This window comes from Prunus persica, chromosome G2 (assembly GCF_000346465.2).
Source record: "Prunus persica cultivar Lovell chromosome G2, Prunus_persica_NCBIv2, whole genome shotgun sequence".
Taxonomy (NCBI): Eukaryota; Viridiplantae; Streptophyta; class Magnoliopsida; order Rosales; family Rosaceae; genus Prunus; species Prunus persica.
Genome location: NC_034010.1, coordinates 14,142,366 through 14,164,518, shown reverse-complemented (window position 1 = coordinate 14,164,518; position 22,153 = coordinate 14,142,366). Strand labels below are relative to the sequence as shown.

At 38.7% G+C, this 22,153-nt stretch overlaps 1 protein-coding gene across 1 annotated transcript; it reads left to right on the top strand.

Moving 5' to 3' along the window:
* LOC18787377 lies at nucleotides 14,041-17,154 on the top strand. The gene is made up of 5 exons (XM_020557295.1): nucleotides 14,041-14,187; nucleotides 14,531-14,608; nucleotides 14,729-15,918; nucleotides 16,418-16,741; nucleotides 16,851-17,154. Exons 1-5 carry the CDS (start codon nucleotides 14,041-14,043, stop codon nucleotides 17,152-17,154), a joined length of 2,043 nt encoding a protein of 680 aa, XP_020412884.1.

Genomic DNA, 22,153 nt, shown 5'->3' with positions numbered 1-22,153 from the left:
AAAACATGCATTTGAAAAGAACTTGAAATACAACACAAATATGAATGTGATCTAACTCCTAGTCTTTGTACAATTGATTTTAGATATATAATTTTTGGTATTTGGTTGCTTTTAGATTCTAGATTATGTAGACATCGCTCAGATACCACATGTAACTAGGTTGACTGCATACATAAAAAATATAAACTCCTACATACCTGGATTGGCAATAAGAATTATCTGGGAAAACTAGTCCGACTTTGAATAGAAACCTTCTACTCAATTCGATCCTTTCATCACTGTAATTCCAGATGGGGTATGAATGCTATGTTTGTGATGGATTGATCGAATGAGCAAGGGGCTCTATTTATATGCATCGGCTAGAGAGTTTTGCACATCAAGAAAATCTCTAGCTCTCACAACTGTATTAGCTTTAGGTCGCCCAATCTAGAATGAGATAGGATATCTTCTAACTCTAGTGATTAACTTTAAACACTTTTCCTTATTAGAGTAGCAGGTATGATCGGTTCCAAAACTCCTAATCCATGTCAAACTCTAAAACTTCAATCTGATCATCAGACCACACTTAGTGAGTTAAGACACAACCGAATCTTACATAGCCAAGTGTGGTGGTTCAATGTTTGAGCAATTCGACGCAGTTCCTAGCGGTTATATTGGTTTTCAGGTTCCTAAAGGCAGCATTTAGAAGCGGTTCCCAACTGTGTAAAAAATAATAAATAAATACAAATACAAATACAAATGTTCTACAGGTCACTCAAGGAGTGGTTTCTTATTTTTCTTCCTTAATTGTTTTTTCTGCCATTATCTTTCCTTATGTTATTTTTCTACTTCTTATTCAAGTTTTGTGATTAATGTTTTTTTTTTTTCAGTGTTTCCTTGTTGGTGTTCTAGGTTAGGAAGCTTTTCTCCATTAATCTGAGTTCAGTAGGTTTTAACTTGTGCTTGCCCATGTTTTTCACCAGTTGGAGTAGTTTTGACATTGTGGAGTGCTGCACTTTGGATGAATGGTCCTTTTGTAGATGAACTTGCCAAGGAATTAGAGTGGCAGTTTAAGACTTGTGTTTTAGTTGGTTGTGATAGTTGTACTTTTTTTACTTGGCCGGATTTTCCTTTATTTGGGGTTTTTTAAGGCAAGGTTTTAATGAGACCACACTTGTTGTATCACCGAGTTCTAATTTATGTTGAATTGTATTCTGACATTGCGTAGCTCCAGTTTGTTTTTTCTTTGTTTCCTCATGATTGGTTCAGGCCACAAGTCTTTTTTAAGATCACACTCTTGTTCCTGACTCTTCGGATATTTTCATCCTATCATTTGTACATTAATATGATGTTTCTATAATAAAGCATCTTTCCAACAAAAATTTAAATAAATTTGAGTACCAAAAAATGTGGGTCATTTAATATTAACCAACACGACTTGCTTAGCTAAAAAAATCCTCAAATTTTTCTTTAATTAATATTAATATAAAATAATATAGTGTTAACCTAAATTTCAAAAGTCACAAAATTTATCCCGCATCACTGCCACCGTATAACACTACCATATTGGCCGTCTTACAACGCTGCCATGTGGCGACACATCCGGTCATACTCGAGGCATATGCTTGATTTTGGTTATGGATTTGAATTCATGTATGCCCAGAAACTTGTACAACATTAATTTGTTGGAATTGACCATGAATATGGTTGATTTGGCCTTGGCTTTGAGTTTGAGCAAATAGAACTAGTCTGAAACAAGAAAATATGTTTTGGGAAGAGAGAATTGAGTTTGGGCATGGAGGCGGGTATGATTATTCTAGTTTTCTGGTGGTGCGGGTTTCGTCTGGATATATAAGTCATGTTCTCTTCCTAAGATTGTTAATCCATAGGTTTTCATATCTCTTTATACGGGTTTAGAAAACTAAAGGACTGTGCTTTCTTGAGTCACTAAATTAAAGTATGTATCTTGAACATGAACATGTTAGAGAACAAAATTATAAACATATAACAGTAAAAATATGAGATCGATGGTTATATGGTGGAACATCTAGCGAAGCCAAGTGATGGCAGTGCTTTGGAAAGGCCAAGGGATAATGTTGTACAGTGGTGGAGTGAGATTGGTAGGGATGGTGTAGTGGTGTGAAATTAGTGGCGTTAGGGTTGGGTAAACCCTTTACTATTATTTTTTCTTTTGAAAAAAATAGTTAAGGATTTTTTAATTAATTAAATCCATGTGGCACATGCCACGTCATTTGACACTCAAATTTGGTGTCCCTTGCATTGCCCCTAGTTTTTATGCCATACAGAGATGGATAACCACGGGTTACACGTATGAGGAATATCTAGTAAGTAATCGGGAGATAAAGTTGATACAACAAGAAACATGTGCTATCCATGGAAAGAGAACCAATCACACGTTAGATATATAGGAAATATCTGGTTGTTAAAATATCTAGAGTTAAAGTTGAGAAGTGCTAGCTACAGCTGCTTGCCATGTAAAGATAGTCAAGCACAGGTTGCACACACGAGGATTATCTAATTTTATTGGCATCGGGAGTTAAAGTTGGCGAAAGTTAGGAACAGTTATAACTAGCCATGCAAAGACAGCCAACCATGCGTTACATATTTGAGGAGAAATATCTTGCTTTGAAGGCATTGAGTTAAGATTTTTATCTCAAAACGTCCCTGAGGTTCACAAAACTACCAAATTGTGTCCTTTATATATATATATATATATTTTGTCATTTGCAGTCCCCAAGGTCCATATGTGTGCTCATAAGTAGTCTTTGCTGTCATGTTCCGTGCAAAAGTCTGTTATATTGATGATGTAGCACACATGTGCTCCTCACATATCCAATGATATGACGTCATGTGGATTTAAATAAAAATACATATGTAAATCATTTAAAAAAAGAAAAAAGAAAAAGCAAAAAAATTCACCACCTCCTCCATCGTAAGCCAAACTCCTACCCCCTTCCGCCTCCAACTCCCTAGCCGCCTCCCCCTCCATAGCTAAACCCCTCACCCAAGTCAACCATCTCCCCTTCCAAATCCAAACTCACCATCTCACTTGACCAACCACTCATTCCAGCCACAATCCACCTCCCATGTGCCCCAGCCTCCACTACCCACCTTAACCCCCCTACCCAAGCCCTCAACCAACTCAAAAATCTCCCCTTCTAGACCCAAACTTACTATTCACCTTTGTATATACTTCTGCCAATATTCGGAATAATGGTTGAGGAAGCTTGCATAAGTTTTATTTTTTTGTTGTTGATAATGTTACATTGATAATGATTAATGAAGATTGGAGATATCTGTTATTGTTTATTTTTTTCTTATTTAAAGTTTACTATAGAAGTGGGTGGGGCTGCAAATTGTTAGGTGGGAGTGGAGAGTTTAGCCAGGGAAGAGGGTTGCAATGTGAATGGAAATAATAACCAGATTTGATAAGGACACTTCTAACATTTTCTTTGGATTTTTGACAACTCGGTGATGTGAGATGATAAGTTTGTGTTTGGAAGGGAAGAAATTCGAGTTGGGTGATGGGGGATGAAGTTTGGCAGAGGAGGAGGAGGAACCAAGGGCGGCAAAGAGGAGCAGTGGGAAGAGGAGAAGAAGTTGCAAGAGGATGATATGGTTGCAGGCCACAGGTCACTGTTGGCCAAGCGACCAATTGCTTTTGGCCGAGAGCTCGGGATGATTTTTTGCTCCAAAGCGACCGATCGTCACTTGATTAGGGTCGGGCGTTGTTTTGCCGGTTTGGCATAATTTGACATTATTTCATATTTTATTGGGGTTTCAAGGTTCAATTTAATAGGGTTTTGGTTTCATATTCTTGGTTAACTTGTAACCCAGGTCCTATGAGTTATAAATAGGATTTTAGGGCTAGGTTAAAAGTAAGAGAGAGAAACATAAGACATAATTCAAGACGGATAAATTCTTGAGTGTTTACAAGGGCATCAAAGGATTTGAGTAAGGGTGTGAGAGAAATTAAGACCCAGAGTTGTAGAGGATAGAGATCTAAGGGGGTTCTTGTTGTAACTAAAGTTGTTCCTATTCTTCTAATGAAATTTCTCGAGGGGATCACCAAAGAGGATGCAGGCATGAGGCCGAACCTCTATAAATCATTGTATTCTTATGCGATTGTTTTACTCTCTTCATGGTGTTTGTGTTTTATTCTCAAAGGGTTTGTGTGTGTGCCATTGCATAGTCCATCAATAACAAAGTCTTGGAGTGTTTCCACACAACAAGTGGTATTAGAGCCAAGGTTCGTGGTAGGCTCTTATAGTTTTAAGAGTGTTTGTAAGTACTAATGATGACCGATAACAAGCAGGCGGTGGGAAAAGGGTCCCAAACAACTACACCACAAATGGACAACATGAAGCTCGAGGTGAATGTGTTCATAAGGATGAAGAACTTCACACTATGGCAAAGGAGAATGAAATATGAGCTTGCCTAGCAAGGTCCAACCGTTATCTTAGCAGGCGAAGATGATAACAGAGGAGAGAGACGTGCTTAGCGAGTTTGCTAGGAGGTCCATCAAGGTTAAGGAAGACACTGCAAAGCAAACATGGGAAAAGCTCAAATGGATGTTTTTAGGGAAGTTCCCTTAAAAAAAACTCTTCATGAAAGAGGAGCTCCTAAATATTCGAATAGAGGATGGTGAAAATGTCACAGAACATCTTAACACCTTTAATAGGTGAATTGCGGCCTTGCACAAGGTGGACATTGTTTATAGCACGGAGGATGAGGCGTTGATGTTGTTGACATCATTGCGTCTATCCTATGAACACTTACAGAAGATGCTGATAATTGGCAAGAGTACTCTCAATTTTAAGGAAGTGGTGCAAGACTTGGTGCATCATGGATTGGCTCAAAATTCTGGAGATAGCTCTCAAGATGGGGGTCTAGTAACATGGACCATAGAGCGAGGTCACACAAGACAGTGTAAGGGCAAGAAAGGCAATGTGAGGAATTCTAAATTCAAGGACAATAAAGAGTGCTTCAAGTGTGGATCTAGAGACCATTGGAAGCGGGTTTATCCGATACGGAAGGAGAAGGGGAACAAGATGAAGATTGCCAAAAGTTCAAACGCATCCAATGATGAACTTTTGACTGTTATGAATAAGGAGTGTAATGGGCAAGTCATTGCAAATTATTCAGGTAAGGGTTCTACTTCAGTTTGGAATTTAGATTCCAGATGCTCTTATCATATGTGTTCAAATATGAGTGCATTTGATACATATGAGGAAATGAAGGGTAGAAAGATTTTGTTGGCAGACGAAACAAGTTGTGAGGTTTTGGGCGGGGGAATAGTGAAGATCAAGATACAAGACGATGTTGTTTGGAGCTTTAGTGAGGTAAGGCATGTACCGGCACTAAAAAGGAGTCTTATTTCCCTTGGAGTTCTAGATACAGAATGGTATTCGTACAAGGCCGGCGAAAGGAAGCTCTTTGTCACACAAGGTTCAGTAGTGATTATGATGAAGAAAATTCAACCTAACAACGTTTATTAGCTTTTCGAGGATACAATAGCAGGTGGAGTAGAAAATTCTATCAATGAGGCATTTTGTACAACAAAGCTGGCAAGAAATCTTACTGTCAAGAAGCTAGTGCAACATAATCAAGCTATAAGTGCACTCAAGACTAGTTGAGCAAAGTAGGTTAGTCAAGGTTGTATGACTAACAGTTTATTATCAAGGGTGCTTGATTTCAAAGGTGTAGAAGTGGTGGTGTTGAAGGATAAGGTCCACAAGGGTGAAGTCAAGCCATGGGATGATGTGGAGCATATTTTTAGGTCGGTAGCAACCAAAAAGACACTCATTACTAAGGTGATCATAGAAGGGACTCCAAGATGGGTGGAGCTTAGCACAAAGGTCGAAGAGGATGAGCATCAACAAAAAACTTATAAAGGGGTTCTACTTGAGGTGGAGCCTTCATCACAAGCAAGGTTCGGGCCTAAAGAATCCATCAAACAGTCCCAAAAATTTAGATGGAATGACAAGGTAGATTCAACTACATTTCGGATTGCTTTTGGGAGCATGACATGGGATGGGTGCTTGGATGAGAATGAAGAGGTTAGTTTGTGAATCCAAGAGCAAGGTTGGTGGCTGTGTAGAGATTTATGGAACAAGGATTGGTATGCATTTTGCGTATGAAGGCATGTGAAGAATTCAAGGTTCCAAGAAAGTAAGGAGCACGGAGTTTGGCATGAGGGATCTTTCTTCTACAAAAAAGGTCCGAGTGACCCAACTTTGGCGTGGGTAGAGCATCACCTCACTTGAGGTGTGTTGAGGCAAAGGGTTTCTTGCCTTGGTAGAGCTCTTGGAAATTACTAGAATGGTTTCCAAGAGGTTGAAGAGGTTCTAGGGGTCAAAAATTATTCACGGCCATTTGATGGTTCGCCAAGGTAGAGATTGTTGAAGTTTGGTTCACCATATAATTCAAGAAGGAGAAAAAGGAACCAAGGGTTGCAAGGAAGAGCAACATGAAGAGGAGAAGAAGTCAAAAGAGGAAGCTATTGTTGCAGGCGACAGTTCGCCATTGGCCAAGCAACATGTCTCTTTTGGCCGAGAGCTCGGGATGATTTTTCTTCTCCAAAGTGACTGGTCGTCATGTGAACAATGTCATGCGTTGTTTTGGCGATTTGGCGTGTTTTGACATGGTTTCCTATTGATAAGCCTATATTTTTTATATATTTTATTTGTCCTTTACTTATTTATTTGTTAATTTCCTTGGGTTAAATTGGTTGTTTAATTGGTTTTGTGAGATTTGTGAAGGAATTGTGAAAATAGGAGAAAGTGTGCTAAAAAGGGCAAGAAGATGAAGATTGGAGATTAATCAAGTCAAGAAGCCAAGTCATTCCTTTTGTTGCAAGGAATGTTGTCAAATTTCCAAGTTCAAGATTGTTCAAGTCTTATCAAGTCAAACAAGGAGAAATAAAGAAGACCCTATATTAGAAGGAATCCTACTTTTATAATAATTGTAATTATACCTTAGATAGGTAGGATTTCTAGGAGTATTATAAATAGGGAGTTTCAGTCATTGATCAAATGCTCCATCCCCTCATCATCCATCATCCTCCATCCTCCATAATCTACCATCAAATTCCTACATATTCATACTCATGGCCTAAATATCCAAAGGAGAATACGAAGAGAGCTTGCACAACCTTGGCATTTTACTCGGAGAATTCGGTGCCTACCATGTCTTCATCAACCATCATGATTCTCAATAAGTGAAAGGACCCGCCTCGAATTTCTCAAAAACCTGAGACGAATCCTGTGGAAATTCCCGACATCACCCCGATGTCGGGCCCACTTCTAAAGTTATACCTTTTTTCCCAAAATGGAATAAGGGTACGAGACTTTCTGCCGAAATTTTGGCAGGGTCTCCCCTGTAAATTGAACATTTCGCAAAATTTCAACCTGTACAAAAACACATTTAATATCCACAACTGGGAGCATGCATAATATAATTTCATGCAATTCACATAAACAGCCTTCGGCCTTCCAATAATTCTCAACTACCAAGCATGCTAGCAAATCAATTCATGCCTTAAACAAGCATACGATAAATTCAATATAAATTATGACTACTAAATTTCAACATACATCATCTAACTTTTTCAATTTCAACTTACGAGGTTTTAACCTCCTAACACAATCACATCTATGTCCGCGGCTGCACCTAGTAACCTTAGGCTACCTACGTACCCTCCCTGAGGGATCAAGCCACACGTAGTTTTTCCTTAAAACCCAATTCCACACATAGGCAATACCTTATTTCATTTCTCTGTATTTCACATAATGTCCCTATACGCCGGTACTACCAACGCCACGTATGGGGCCTGTCAACACGCCGGATAACCTACGCCACGTGCGACCATACCATACTAACACAATATCTCCCCATACGCCGGTACAACCAACGCCACGTATAGGGCCTGTCAACACGCCGGATAACCTACGCCACGTGCAACCGTACCATACTAACACAATATCTCCCCATACGCCGGTACAACCAACGTCACGTATGGGGCCTGTCAACACGCCGGATAACCTACGCCACATGCGACCATACCATACTAACACAATATCTCTCCATACGTCGGTACAACCAACGCCACGTATGGGGCCTGTCTCAACGCCAGATAACCTACGCCACGCGAGACCTGAACATCATATCACAATGTCTCCCTATACGCCGGTACAACCAATGCCACGTATGGGGCCTGTCGACATGCCGGATAACCTACGCCACGTGCGACCTCAACATAATATCACATAATCTCCCCATACGCCGATACAACCAAAGCCACGTATGAGGTCTGTCCGCACGCCGGATAACCTACGCCACATGGGACCTAACTTTCACAGGGTGGTACTTGTAATGTAACCAAAATCCGGGGAGGTACCTAAGGTAGTGCGTATAACACTTCAAACTGACATTCTAGACTCCTTTTATACCTTTACAACCATATATAAATATTTAATTATAATATTGTGTAAACCTTAACAATAGTCTAGCATCCGATAATCCCCCTGGGAAGGTGAGACTACTCCGAGAGACTCACGGTCAACCAAGGGTCAAACTACCCTAACCTTGGTCAAACAGGCCCACGGGGCCCACGACCTCCAAATTCCGATCCAAAAGTTCCTATGGGTTCTACAAGGTATAGGACACTTGTCCTGCAAGTTTGTTTCAGATCAGACGGTCAGATCGCTCACGATCGCACGATCTGACGGCTAATATAAAACATAAACTTTAAATTATTAAATCGGAACATCCGGGGCTCCGATTCATGATACGTGAATTCCTAGACGATCCTAGAAATACCTAGATTAACATATATTAAATTTGAGACCATCCAACGGTCCTAACCTATCGAACTCGGATAACGAGCAATAGGCGATATCCGTTCGATAGTCAAACGACGTCCGAATTGAGATCCGTGAAATCCTACGCACTCGTGACAACCTAAGGATCTCATCGAGACACAGTGAAACTTCACTACCCTCGTTCACACGCCGCCACACGAGCCGGCAGCGCTGGGTGCCCAAAGCGATTACGCATCACCGGAAAATTTCAAAACCACGGCTCCAAACTCCTACCCTAGGTATAACACCCTATTTGGAGCCACTTTTGTTCTTGGACCTACCCCAAAAACTGACCGGAGGTGGCCGGAATCTCGATCCCAAAACTAACCGAATTTCAATTCGTAAATCGAATTACCTACGCTAAGAATCGATCCAATCCTACCCAACAGGCAGCTAGAGCATGAAAAAAAGGTGAGAAACTATACCTCACTCGTCGGAATCGGTGGCCGGAGGAGGGAGATCGACGGCGGAGAAGTGCGGACGACACCGGCCGCTTCTTCTCCATTTTTCGACGAAACCGCGGTGGCTGGAGGCTGGAGCTGACTGGGGTTGGAAGAGGACAACGGCCTGGTCATTTTGGTACCAGCCCCGTCGTCATCGGTGGCCGGAGGAGAGAACGGCCGACCAAAATGTGGCCTGCTGCCGTAGCGCGCGAGAGAGAGGAGAGAGAGAGACCACGCGGTAGGGAGGGAGGGAGAGAGAGAGAGAGAGAGAGAGAGAGAGAGAGAGAGAGAGAGAAATCTGATTTTTTATAAAAATCCCATTTCGAAATAATTACGATTGTGCCATTGGGTTTCTTTTGACCATATCTCTCTCGTTACAAGTCCGATTCGAGCCCACTACGTGTCTACGAACTCATCTCAGTACGACCTATCCAAAAATACCAGTCACTATCCCAAACTCTCTCCGGGTAAGAAAATGACCAAAATGCTCATATCTCAAGGGCAAATTTGTAATTTCCCTTAAATAATTTAAATAAGGGGTTTAATTTGGAGTTGGGGTGTTACAATAAGTCCTTCATGAACTAATTTCTTTTACTAGGGCTACGATGTAGCCTAGCTATGAATACTTAAATTCTTTGATATTGTTAATTTTATTTATTTATACATGTTGAGTGCTTGTTACCATTCTTAATGTTTTCAATTAATTGGCCACTAATTTTAAGATTGGAAGTATTAGGTTGAGACCGGAAGGAGATTCCTAAGAAAAAGCTTCTAGTAACAAGTACCATAAATTACATAGCCGACTCAAAAGACTAGGTTATGGTTTGTGTAATCTTTATTGTTTTCCACAAATCTTAATGGGTTCTTAGCTATCTAAATCCATAACTAAGAATAGAGTGGGTTGATGGTAAGGAATACAACTAATATAACTCGGAAGAGAGTATTGGTGAGGTAAGGGAAAACGATTATCAACATGTTAGGTAATTAGGATTAACAATCTAGAAGGATTTGGGTGGGATTAGCTAGGTGAAATCGGTGCCCTAGTGCTTTATCATCTTTGTTTCATCTTTTACATTAGTTCCTTAATCTCAATTTATTTTACTTGCTTAATTAGATTTTAATCATCATAATTCTTTTATTCTTTAATTCAAATATAATTAGAATTAAATCACTCTAATATTTAATAAATTAACTTGATCCCTGTTGGAACGATACTCTACTTACTACTATATTAATTTGAGTGATATTGTCCATTTAAAATTAATCACATCACCTATTTTGTTGGGGTTTTAGTTTCCTATTCCTAGTTAACTTGTAACCCGAGTCCTATGAGTTAATAGGACTTTTAAGGCTAGGTTAAAAGTAAGAGACAGAGAGAAAGATACACAAGACAAAATTCAAGACAGGTGAATTCTTGAGGGTTTACAATGGCATCAAAGGGTTTGAGCAAGGGTGCGAAAGAAATTAAGACCTAGGGTTGGAGAAGATAGAGAGCTAAGGGAGTTCTTATTGTAACCAAAGTTGTTCCTATTCTTTTAGTGAAATTATTCAAGGAGATCACTAAAGATGACGTAGGCACAAGGCCAAACCTTTATAAATCTTGGGGTTATTTTGTGTTTGCTTTACTCTCTTCATGGTGTGTGCAACGATAAGGTCTTAGAGTATTTTTGCATGACAAGTTATTGTTGTGCCAACCGACCCAATAAAAGTACACTATCTATCCAAACCATGCACCGATATTGTTCCCACCTTAACCATCTCGGTCCAATGCTTAGGTTGGGTTAGACCCAATAGACCTCTAGGTGTGGGTTTTAATGTAAAAGCCCTCGGTGCAATTAGGAGTGGACCACCTATATTTAAATCGTAGATTATTGTTGTATTCTCCGATGTTGGACTTGCACATCATGGAGCCACTTACACCAACAATCTTCACCTTGGCGAGATCCAAGCCAAGGTAACATGCCCGTTCACAACACCCACACCTTTCAAGAGTGAGCCCCTACAACTCCACCTCTTACGACAAGGATTTTCTTGAGCCTCGCTGGGGTTTAGGGTTTAGGGGCCCTTACTTCAGCTATGCCTAGGATTTTCTTGAGCCTTGCTCCACTATCCCACTCCACCTTTCTTCGCATGTCCATAATTTTTACTTGAGTCACGTCCTTGAACATGTCAATGGCTCCACCTTGAATCAAGTGCGTATTAGATGAACCATGCTCTAATACTAATTTTTGTACCAACGTGCCTAATTGGAGTCAATTACCTGTCTAAACCATGCATTGATATTGTCCCCACCTTAACCACATAAGTCCAATCCTTGGGTTAGGTTAGGCCCAATGGACCTCTAGGTGTGGAGTTTTAACTTAAAAGGTATTGATGCAATTAGGAGTGGACCACCTATATTGTTGTATTCTCTAATGTGAGACTTACAAACCATGCCTTGTATCGAGCCGCACCTACACCAAAATTTTCATGCGTCATTTTAAATATATATACAACGAGCTTCTATTGAGGGATCCCTCAAATAAGCTTATTTGAGAGACACCCTTGCAGGGCCCGTTCCATATTGTATTTTACTAATCCATACCGTCTATTTTATAGATATTCATTCAAAGATCATCTTTACAAAAAATCACTTGAATCCAATATCATTTGACCACTCAATTTGATTATTGAAATTTTAGTACTTTCTTGAAGTACCGTGTTCATTGATTTTGTAGGACACAATTAGTATTGAAATGGTTTCCGATTTGTCTAATTTTTTGCAAGGATGATCTATGAATGTAGGCTTAAAAAATAGATGGTTTGGATTGTTGAAAAAAAAAATCGTAGGAGACCCTAAAGGGTGTCCCTCAAATAATTTTATTTGAAGAATCCCTCAATAGAAGAAGACTGTATATATATATATATATATATGTATGAGGCCCACATTGTGACATGTCATCAATTTAACAAAATTTCAGAGGAATATGATGACAATGAATACTTGTGAGTACGTATATTAACCTTGAGGACTGCGAATGACATAGAAAAACATAAAAGATGCAACTTGATAATTTTGTTAACCTCAAGGAAGTTTTGTGATAAAAAGCCTTGAGTTATAGTTAAAGAGTGCTACTAGCAACACTTGCTAATAGTACAAGAAACACATGTCTTCTGTGACGAAATTATATTTTGTCACATTTATGTAAGATAACTAAGGAAAATTTTTAAATCGTCACTTAAAGGTCTTCATGGGACGTAAAAACAATTTCGCAGTCACTAACTTTCCCTGGTAGCACAGTTCAAACTTAATATAAATAAGAGTGGTGCTAAACAAACCCTAAAATTAACTGAGTACACCCTATCATCTAAGTGCACCCTAATATTTTAATCAAAATATAAAATTAACTATGCACACCCCATTTAACTACCAAAAATACCTATGGTACACCCTAATACACTCTATCACTCAACCCTTGTATAAATCTTCAACATCACACATATCTATAATTAGTTTCCCAATAAGCACCCATGTTCATGTTATAATTCTGAATATCGTAATAAATATTTCTCCAGGGGATCTCTACTATGACCTACCATTTTTAAGGACACAAAATTATGGATTTTTATTTCCCAGCAAAATATCTTGCTTGTCTAAAGTAGATAAAGAAATTCTATGTAAAATCACTATAAAAGAACATTTGATAGTTCCATGGCACTCGCCGCTAGTCCGAGAAAGTTACAAATTTACTAGGACCAGTTACTTCATATTTTGATGTTTCTTGGCTTCATCCATAACGTATTTCAGGATTTGCAAATATGCAATTGAGCCTCCGTCACTGCTCGTTGGGTTGTTCATTGTATGAAAACTTCTCTAAGTTTGATTAGGGTTGAATATGGTAAGTATGGTGTACTTATTAAAATTATATTTGTTTCACAATTCAATGTATCCTTTTTGGTCATTTTATATTAGGATAAATTAGTAATTCAATAAGTAGTTTGGTAGTAGGGTGCACTCAGTTAATTTTAGGGTTTATTTAGCAGCACTCTATAAACAAAGCCCATGCTCATCCGCTTTTTTTCTGTACATTTTGGTGGGGTTTTCTTTTTTAATGCCATGAGTAAAAATTAAGCAAATATGTCCTCAGCCAAACAATAATGGTTTCTTTCAGTAACCTGAAAATTTGTAAGCATCAAATACTACCTCCAAGACACACGGTCATAACCTTTTCTTTTTTTTCAAGTAAACATAAAAATACAAACGACAGTCTAAATTAAAAGGAGTGCTGCTATTTCCACCCACCTGTCCTATTTTTCCACACACCTTATCTTTAAACTTTTAAAGATAAATTTAACCCTATTGTAAAACGACTTAAAAGGACTTAAGGAAGAAGAAAGAGGGAAAAAGAAAAACAACGTAGACTTCTCAATTCTCAAGTAATCCTATCATTTGACAGAGAGAAAAAAAACACAAGAATACGACTCCTTGCTTATGAGAAGGTGAAGAAGGCTTTTCAGTGCTCAAAACTCAATTCTCAAATAATTTTCTTCTATTTTCTATTCATTCAATCAAATTGTTTATGAAGAAGAAAACAACAGAATGGATGTTGAAGAGCAAGATTTTGGCGAAAAGGTAAGTTAATCCTATTTGAACAGAATTTCGAAGATCGTTAGGATTACTTAAAGCATTGGAAGATGAGTATTTCTTGGACTCTGATTTTTTTTATTAAACAAATTAAAAATCTGAAAACTTGGGGATGAATAAACAATTCGACGATTTGGTGAAGAAGGCTTTGGGGGTTAATGGGTTGTTGGTGGGGGATATTTTGCATGAAGATGTGATGAGCAAGTTTTGGTTTCAAGGGCTGGTCGACAACCTCTTTGCCCACCTTCCAAACTTTCTGGTATGCTGACCAGAAAGTTTGAAAAACAATCAAACACAATTTTATTATGGTTTTGAATCATATTTCAGGAAAATAGGTTGAACTAATATTTGAGAAAGAGGGAGACTTACAGCTATTGAGGGGCGTGAGCCAAAGCAGATTGGAAGGTGGGCAAAGAGTTTGCTGGGTATGTTCAAAAATTGGGGAGTGTGAGCCAACTTTTGGTTTCAAGGGCTGGTCATCTTTTGCTTGCTAAGCAGCCTTTGTCATTAAATTTAGTGATATTTTACTGATGTATTACTACGATTTAGGCCCTGTTCTAGGGAGATATATTCTTACTATTGTTTCTTGTTTTCTTTTTCAGGGAGATGAATATTCTGGTTGTAGTAACGTGGACTTTGAACAAATAATGGATTGTACTAGTGAATTTACCACGAATGAGGTTAGTGTAAACACAAGAATTCAAATTTTGGTGTCTACAGTTAGGTTTGATTGAAATAAGTAATTTTTTTTTCTTACATTGTTGTAAATTTATGTATAATATGAAATTGGTGATATGCAGATATTTAACAGTAGAGAAGAATTAATACGATGGGCTCGTGAAGTTGGAAGGGCGAATGGTTTTGTTATTGTGACCTTAAGATTTAATCAAGGTGGAAAAGGAAATAAGAATCCTAGGGTTACTTTAGGTTGTGAGAGGTATGGAGAATATAGAAAGCGAATTCCCAAAAAAGATATAAAGGATGAGGATAGAAGACATGCAGGATCGAAAAAGTGTGGATGCCCTTTTGAATTAAAGGGTAAAAAGCTAGAAGCAGATGATCATTGGATGCTGATAGTGGTTAATGGATTGCATAATCATATAGTAGCTGTGCATTTGGAGGGTCATTCATTTGCTGGTAGATTATCGTTTGAGGAGACATCATTGTTACTTGATATGTCAAAAAGTTTGCTACGACCAAATGAAATTTTGACTATGCTAAAGCAAAGAGATTATCATAATTCATCCACACTTAGAATGATATATAATGCACGTCAACGTTGGAGGCTGTTGGAGAAAGCTGGAAGATCCCAAATGCAACAATTGATGAGTAAGTTATCTGAGCATAATTACATTGAGTGGCATAGGAGTTGCCCAAAGACAAATATTATTTTGGACTTGCTTTGGACACACCCTACTTGTTTGGACTTGTTATTTGCATTTCCACGTATTTTGATAATGGATTGTACCTATAAGATCAATAGGTATTGCATGCCATTGTTAGAAATTGTTGGAGTTACATCTACCAATATGACATTTTGTGTTGGTTTCATCTATCTTTCTTCGGAACGAGAAGATAATTATGTATGGGCCTTAAGTGTACTACGGGGATTGATGGATGAAATAGCTATGCCCGATGTTATTGTCACAGATAGAGAATTGGCTTTAATGAAAGCCATTGACGCAGTGTTTGGTACAGCTAAGCATATGTTATGTAAATGGCATATTAATAAGAATGTGCTAGCCAAATGCAAAGTTGAATGTGAAAGTAAGGATGATTGTAATAGGTTTTTGGTTAAATGGAATTCAATGGTTGCATCACCAACTGAAGTCAATTTCAAAAGAGAGGCGAGAGAATTACTCAGTGAGTTTAGTAAGTATCCAGATTTGCTTAAATATGTAATAGATACTTGGTTGAACCCATATAAGGACAAGTTTGTTGCCGCATGGATAGATAAATGCATGCATTTTGGGAATACAACTTCAAATAGGTAATGCTAATTATATTTATTACTTTATTTGATTTATAGATTTCAATTATATTTTTTTTACTTTATTTGAATCATATTACTATATATACAAATTGTTTTAATATTACTATACTTTTACTTAAATAGGGCTGAAATTTCACATGCAAGATTAAAAAGACAACTTGGAACAAGCCAACGAATATTTGCCACAACATGGGAAAATATACACGCTTTATTTGAATTGCAACACACTGAAATTAAGGCTTCGTTCGAGAAAAGTTTGATAGTGGTGCATCATGATTTTAGAAGTTCAGATTTTGAGGAACTTCGTGGTTTTGTCTCAATAAGTGCACTATATATGGTACTCAAGGAGACCAAGCTAGCTAACAATTATGGTATTGACTCTGAGGCGTGTGGCTGTGTTACGACTAACTCATGGGTTACCATGTGCTTATGAGATTGTAAAGTACAAGAAAGACGGTAAACCTATTCCACTTGAGTGCATTGATCCTCATTGAAGGCAACTTGACATGACATGTGCACTTAAAAGAAAAACTTCGGAGTGTTCCTATGATGCAAAGATGAAGTTATTTCATAGGCGTTGGATGAAGTCTGATGCAACTACACAAATGATTCTTAAAAAGAAACTTATGGAATTAGTAGCACCACAAACTACTTCACATGTGGAACCATTTGTGAATACCAAGACTCGAGGTGGGCCAGGTAAGAAGATGGATAAATCTTCTCGTCGTGATCCATCCTTATTTGAGGTTGTAGATTCACCTAGGTTGGATGGATGTAGTCTTAGTGGTCTTCCTCCTAAAGTGAGTGCAAAACAAAAGAGGTGACCGAAGGAGAGGGTGGGTATAATATATTTATATATTTATCATAGCAAGATGATATAATCTGCACGTCTATACTAATTTTATAACTAACTATATACATGTGTGCAGGTGTATCGCACCCCACTACATAAGCTATATAGTTGAGTTTGTTGATGCATTTCCACAAGCATTAAGGTTGTACATCGATCATGTAAAAGATGTGGCAGCAGATGGACATTGTGGGTACAGAGCTATTGTAGCATTATTAGGTTATGGTGAGGATGGATGGGTACAAGTAAGAAGAGATTTATTGAATGAGCTTGAGTCTTATTCAGTTCACTATTCAGCACTTTATGGGTCTGAAAATAGGGTCTATGAGCTAAAGCACTCATTGGCGTACTTTGGACTGATGCAAATTTTGATCGGTGGATGAATATGCCTGACATGGGCCATATTATTGCATCATGTTATGATGTTGTACTTGTGCACCTATCTAATGTACAATGTCTAATTTTCTTACTCTTAGATCAAGACCATTGCCACTATCAGATCGTAGAGAGATCGCTATCGGATTCATCAATCGTCATTTTGTGCAGGTATTTTATAATCTGAATATAAGTTGTTTATTTTATAAATATGTCCTCATCTATAAATATTTACACCTTTGTGCTGGTATTCTTGAAGCCAAGTCATCCAATTCCCCCTATAGCAACAAACTGGGACAGATACCGAGAACCATGGACTACAGAATGGGCCACCCCATACATCACTCGCATACAACAATTCATATATATTACAAGGTCTACTATTATAACTAGAGAAATAATTGCATCTGATGATGGTTGAACTTGGTCTTTTAACAAATTCAAGGGTGAGACATGTGAATTGGGCGAGTACTGTTGTTTTTCCCTTATCTGTTTGGCTTTGTACTCGTTGACATTCCCATGTCTTAAGAATGGGCGTTTTATATTTTTTTTATTGCAAAGTTCAATAGATTTCTGGTCCTTGGATAACTCTGGAGAAAAAGTTTATTTACAATAGTGCTAAAATATGAAAACTATGGGAGAATATTTATTTGTGGGAATTTTTTGTGTATTCTTCTCCTTGTAGGAGGTCATATTTATAATACAATAAAACTTGAATAGGCAAGTAAATAATAAATTCCTAAATCTATTTACTATATGAAATCAGGAATTAAAGTAAATCAATTACAATTATAATAGGAATTCTTGGTGCGTAAGGAAAGTAAGTCAATACCCACAAGTCACGCCAACACTCCTCCTCACGTTGGTGCATAGATGTCGCCAATGCCCAACTGATCTTGTGAATTGTGGAATGCTTTACTGAAAATCGCCTTTGTCAAAATATCCGCCAATTGATCCTCGGATTTCACAAAAGGAAACTGAAACACTTTAGCCTCAAGCTTCTGTTTGATGAAGTGTCGATCCACCTCAACATGTTTAGTACGATCATGCTGAACCGGATTCTGTGCAATGGCTATAGCAGCCTTGTTGTCACAAAAGAGATTCATTGTGGATGTAAGTTTATACCCAAGTTCAGTAAGCAACTTTCTTAACCAAAGAAGTTCACAAATCCCTTTAGTCATGCCTCTGAACTCAGCTTTTGCACTGGATAAAGCTACTACATTCTGTTTCTTGCTCCTCTATGTCACCAAATTACCTCCCACGAATGTGAAGTAACCCGATGTGGATTTTCTATCTGTTACATTACCTGCCCAATTTGCATCTGAATAACCATCAATATTTAGATGACCATGCTTTGAGAACATAAGTCCTTTTCCAGGTGCAGACTTCAAATATCTAAGTATCCGAAGAACTGCATTCATGTGGTCTTCACTTGGAGAGTGCATAAATTGACTAACAACGCTCATCGCATAAGCAATGTTTGGTCGAGTATGTGACAAATAGATCAATCTTCCTACTAACCTTTGGTATATTTCTTTGTTAGTTGGAACTTGATCCGGATATTCTCCAAGATGATGATTCTGAACAATAGGAGTGTCCGTAGGTTTACAATCTAGCATTCCTATGTCTATCAACAAGTCCAAGACATATTTCCTTTGAGAGAGAAATATGCCTTGCTGCGATCGAGCCACCTGAATTCCCAAGAAATACTTGAGTCCACCTAGATCCTTCATCTCAAACTCCGTAGCCAGATAATCTTGTAGCTGTGATATTTCCTGTTTATCATTCCCAGTAATAATCATATCATCAATATAGATTGTTAATGTTGTTACCTTCCCTTTTCGATGTTTCAAGAACAGAGTATGATCTGAGTTGCACTGTTTGAAACCATTGTTCTTCATTGCCATGGTGAACCGTCCAAACCATGCACGTGGTGACTGTTTCAATCCATACAATGCTTTTCGTAACCTGCAAACTGTTCCAGTCTGAGTAGTATTATATCCAGGAGGAATGTCCATGTACACCTCCTCTGTGAGTTTGCCATGTAGAAAAGCATTCTTTACATCAAACTGGTGTAGTGGCCAATCCAAATTAGCTGCAATGGACAATAAGACTCTGACGGTATTTAACTTTGCAACTGGAGCAAAGGTTTCTTCATAGTCTATACCATAGGTCTGTGTGTACACTTTTGCCACAAGTCTTGCCTTGTATCGCTCGATAGATCCATCTGCATTGTGTTTTATAGTAAACACCCATCTACATCTGATAGTCTTTTTTCCTCGGGGTATAGTCTCCAATGTCCAAGTCTGAGTTTTCTCAGGAGCTTTCATCTCCTCTTTTATAGCTTGTACCCACTTAGGATCTTTCAATGCTTCAGAGACCTTGGTTGAAATATGGATAGCAGACAACTGATGCACAAAAGCCTTGAGTGGTTCAGATAGCTTCTCAGTGGATACATGATTTGCAATTGGATACTTGGATGTCTTGCCAGTATCAGGTGAATAATGGTTTGTGGCTTCCCACGATTTTGCCTGAAAGGTAATTGATATCCAATAGTTTTATCATCTAAATGCACAAGTCTAGTAGGAGTAGTTACCTCAAGGATATTCTTAGGAAATTGGTCTGTTGGTACTGTTGAGTTAGAGGGGGGTCTTCATCTTGTTGTTCTGTATTGTCTGTAGGTGTGAGACTCGGATCAGAAATATCTTCACGTGGATCAAGTGGGTCAGGCAATTGATCGCTATGAATGGGTGATTGGTCGCTTTTCGACAGAAAGTAATCTCGTGCTCCAGACTCAGAATGATCAATCATTTCTGTACAGAGGAGAATTTCTTTATTTTCCAAGTTGCTCCAATTCTGCTCTTCACTTCGTATCTCCCCCTAAAACGTAGAATTGGATGATGGGTCATGGAAGAACAACTCAGATTCTAGGAAGGTCACATCCAAAGTGACTAGGTTCGTTGGGTAAGAGGGTGATAACAGCAGTAGCCTTTCTGATGAGTGGCATAACCCACAAAAACACAACGTAGCGCACAGGGATCAAGTTTGCTACATTGATTTTTGTGGAGATGAACGAAAGACACACATCCAAAGATTCGGGGTGTAAGTACCAAAAAACAGAGAGCAGAGGTCTACGTTGCGCAAGCACCTGTAAGGGAGTTTTAAAGGTCAATACACCAGAAGGCATGCGGTTGATTAGGTGAACTGCGGTGACAATGGCATCATCCCAGTGATGGCGAGGAACATGAGTGCCAATCAGAAGTGCTCGAGCGGTTTCAAGAAGATGTCGATTCTTTCGTTCAGCAACACCATTTTGTTACGGTTCTGAGGACAAGTCGTCTCATGGATAATTCCATATTGTTGGAAGTAAGTCTGAAAGTCATGATTGACAAATTCTCCACCATTGTCTGAGCGAAGAATCTGGATTTGAGCATTAAACTGAGTTTTCATCTGTTTGTGGAATGACTGAAAACGGGAAAACACTTTGTTTTTATTCTTCAGCAAATAAAGCCATGTGATTCGTGTATAATCATCAATGAATGTGACAAACCATCGAACACCAGAAGGAGCAGTGATAGGCAAAGGTCCCCAGACATCAGAGTGAATTAACATAAATGGAGTAGTACACTTGTTCGTACTCAACGGGTAGGGCACACGGTGACTCTTGGCAAAAATACACGTATCACATGTGAAGTCGGAGTCCTTGAAACCTAAGAATAAATTTGGTATAAGATGCTTCATATAACTAAAAGACGGATGTCCCAATCGATGGTGCCACAACCAGATTTGCTTTTATTTCCTATCAAAGGGATGTGTCACACTGTTAGCCACGCCGGGACTGAAGTCATCGACATAATATACCCCCCATCTCTTAGTACCACGACCAAGAATCTCCGTAGTGTGAATATCCTGAAGCAAACAAAAACTCGGGTAAATGAGTACACAACAATTCAATTGTTCAGTAAGCTGACTAACTGACAACAATTTAATGGATAAAGATGGAACAAGTAAAGTATTAGACAGTGTAAGAAAGGATGGGAGTGCAACAGTGCCAGCCCCTGTCATAGGATAAGTAACACCATTGGCATTTGCAATATAGGTTCGTCGAGGTTGTGTAGTATTCAAAAAATCATCAAGATAAAACGTTATATGATTAGTTGCACCGGAATCAATTATCCAGCTCCTGGAATCAATCTTATCGGAAGTATAGAATCCATAACCAGTACCATTACTGGTGCATTATCCTCGATCTGTAAGGGTAGCCCACCAATCGGGGTAGCCATGCAATTTAAAATAAGTCTCACAAGTGTGTCTCGAATCACCACAATATGCGCAATCTGGTCCATGTGTCGGGGTCGTTAGTCTAGAAGTCATAATCTGTGCAGCGGAAGATGCATAGGATACAGGTTGAGTAGGAATTTGGATCGGAATCTAAGCCTGAGTCGGGGCCGGAGTCGGAGTCGAAATCAGGATCGGGGTCTGAATCAGAGACAAATTCAGGGTTGGGGTCATCATCGGAGTAGGGGTCTGGGTCGTCTTCGGAGTTGAGGTCGAGGTCGTCTTCGTTGTCATAGTCGGGGTCGGGGTCATCAAAAGAGGATCCTGATTTTGGATCGATTTCGCGGTCAAAGTCTGCATCTGCAAGAGCGGAGCCATCTGGGCACTCAACTCAACGATGGTTGGTTGAGAATGAGAGAAGGAGTCGGTAGTGCTACCTCCATGAGGATTGAAAAAATCATGAACCCCCATAGCGGCGGCGGGGGTTTGAAACTTGAGTCAGCAATTCCAAGATCGCGGCTCTGATACCATGCTAAAATATGAAATCTATGAGAGAATATTTGTTTCTGGGAAGTTTCTGTGTATTCTTCTCCTTGTAGGAGGTCATATTTATAATACAACGAAACCTGAATGGGCAAGTAAATAATAAATTCCTAAATCTATTTACAGTATGAAATCAAGAATTAAAGTAAATCAATTACAATTATAATAGGAATTCTTAGTGTGTAA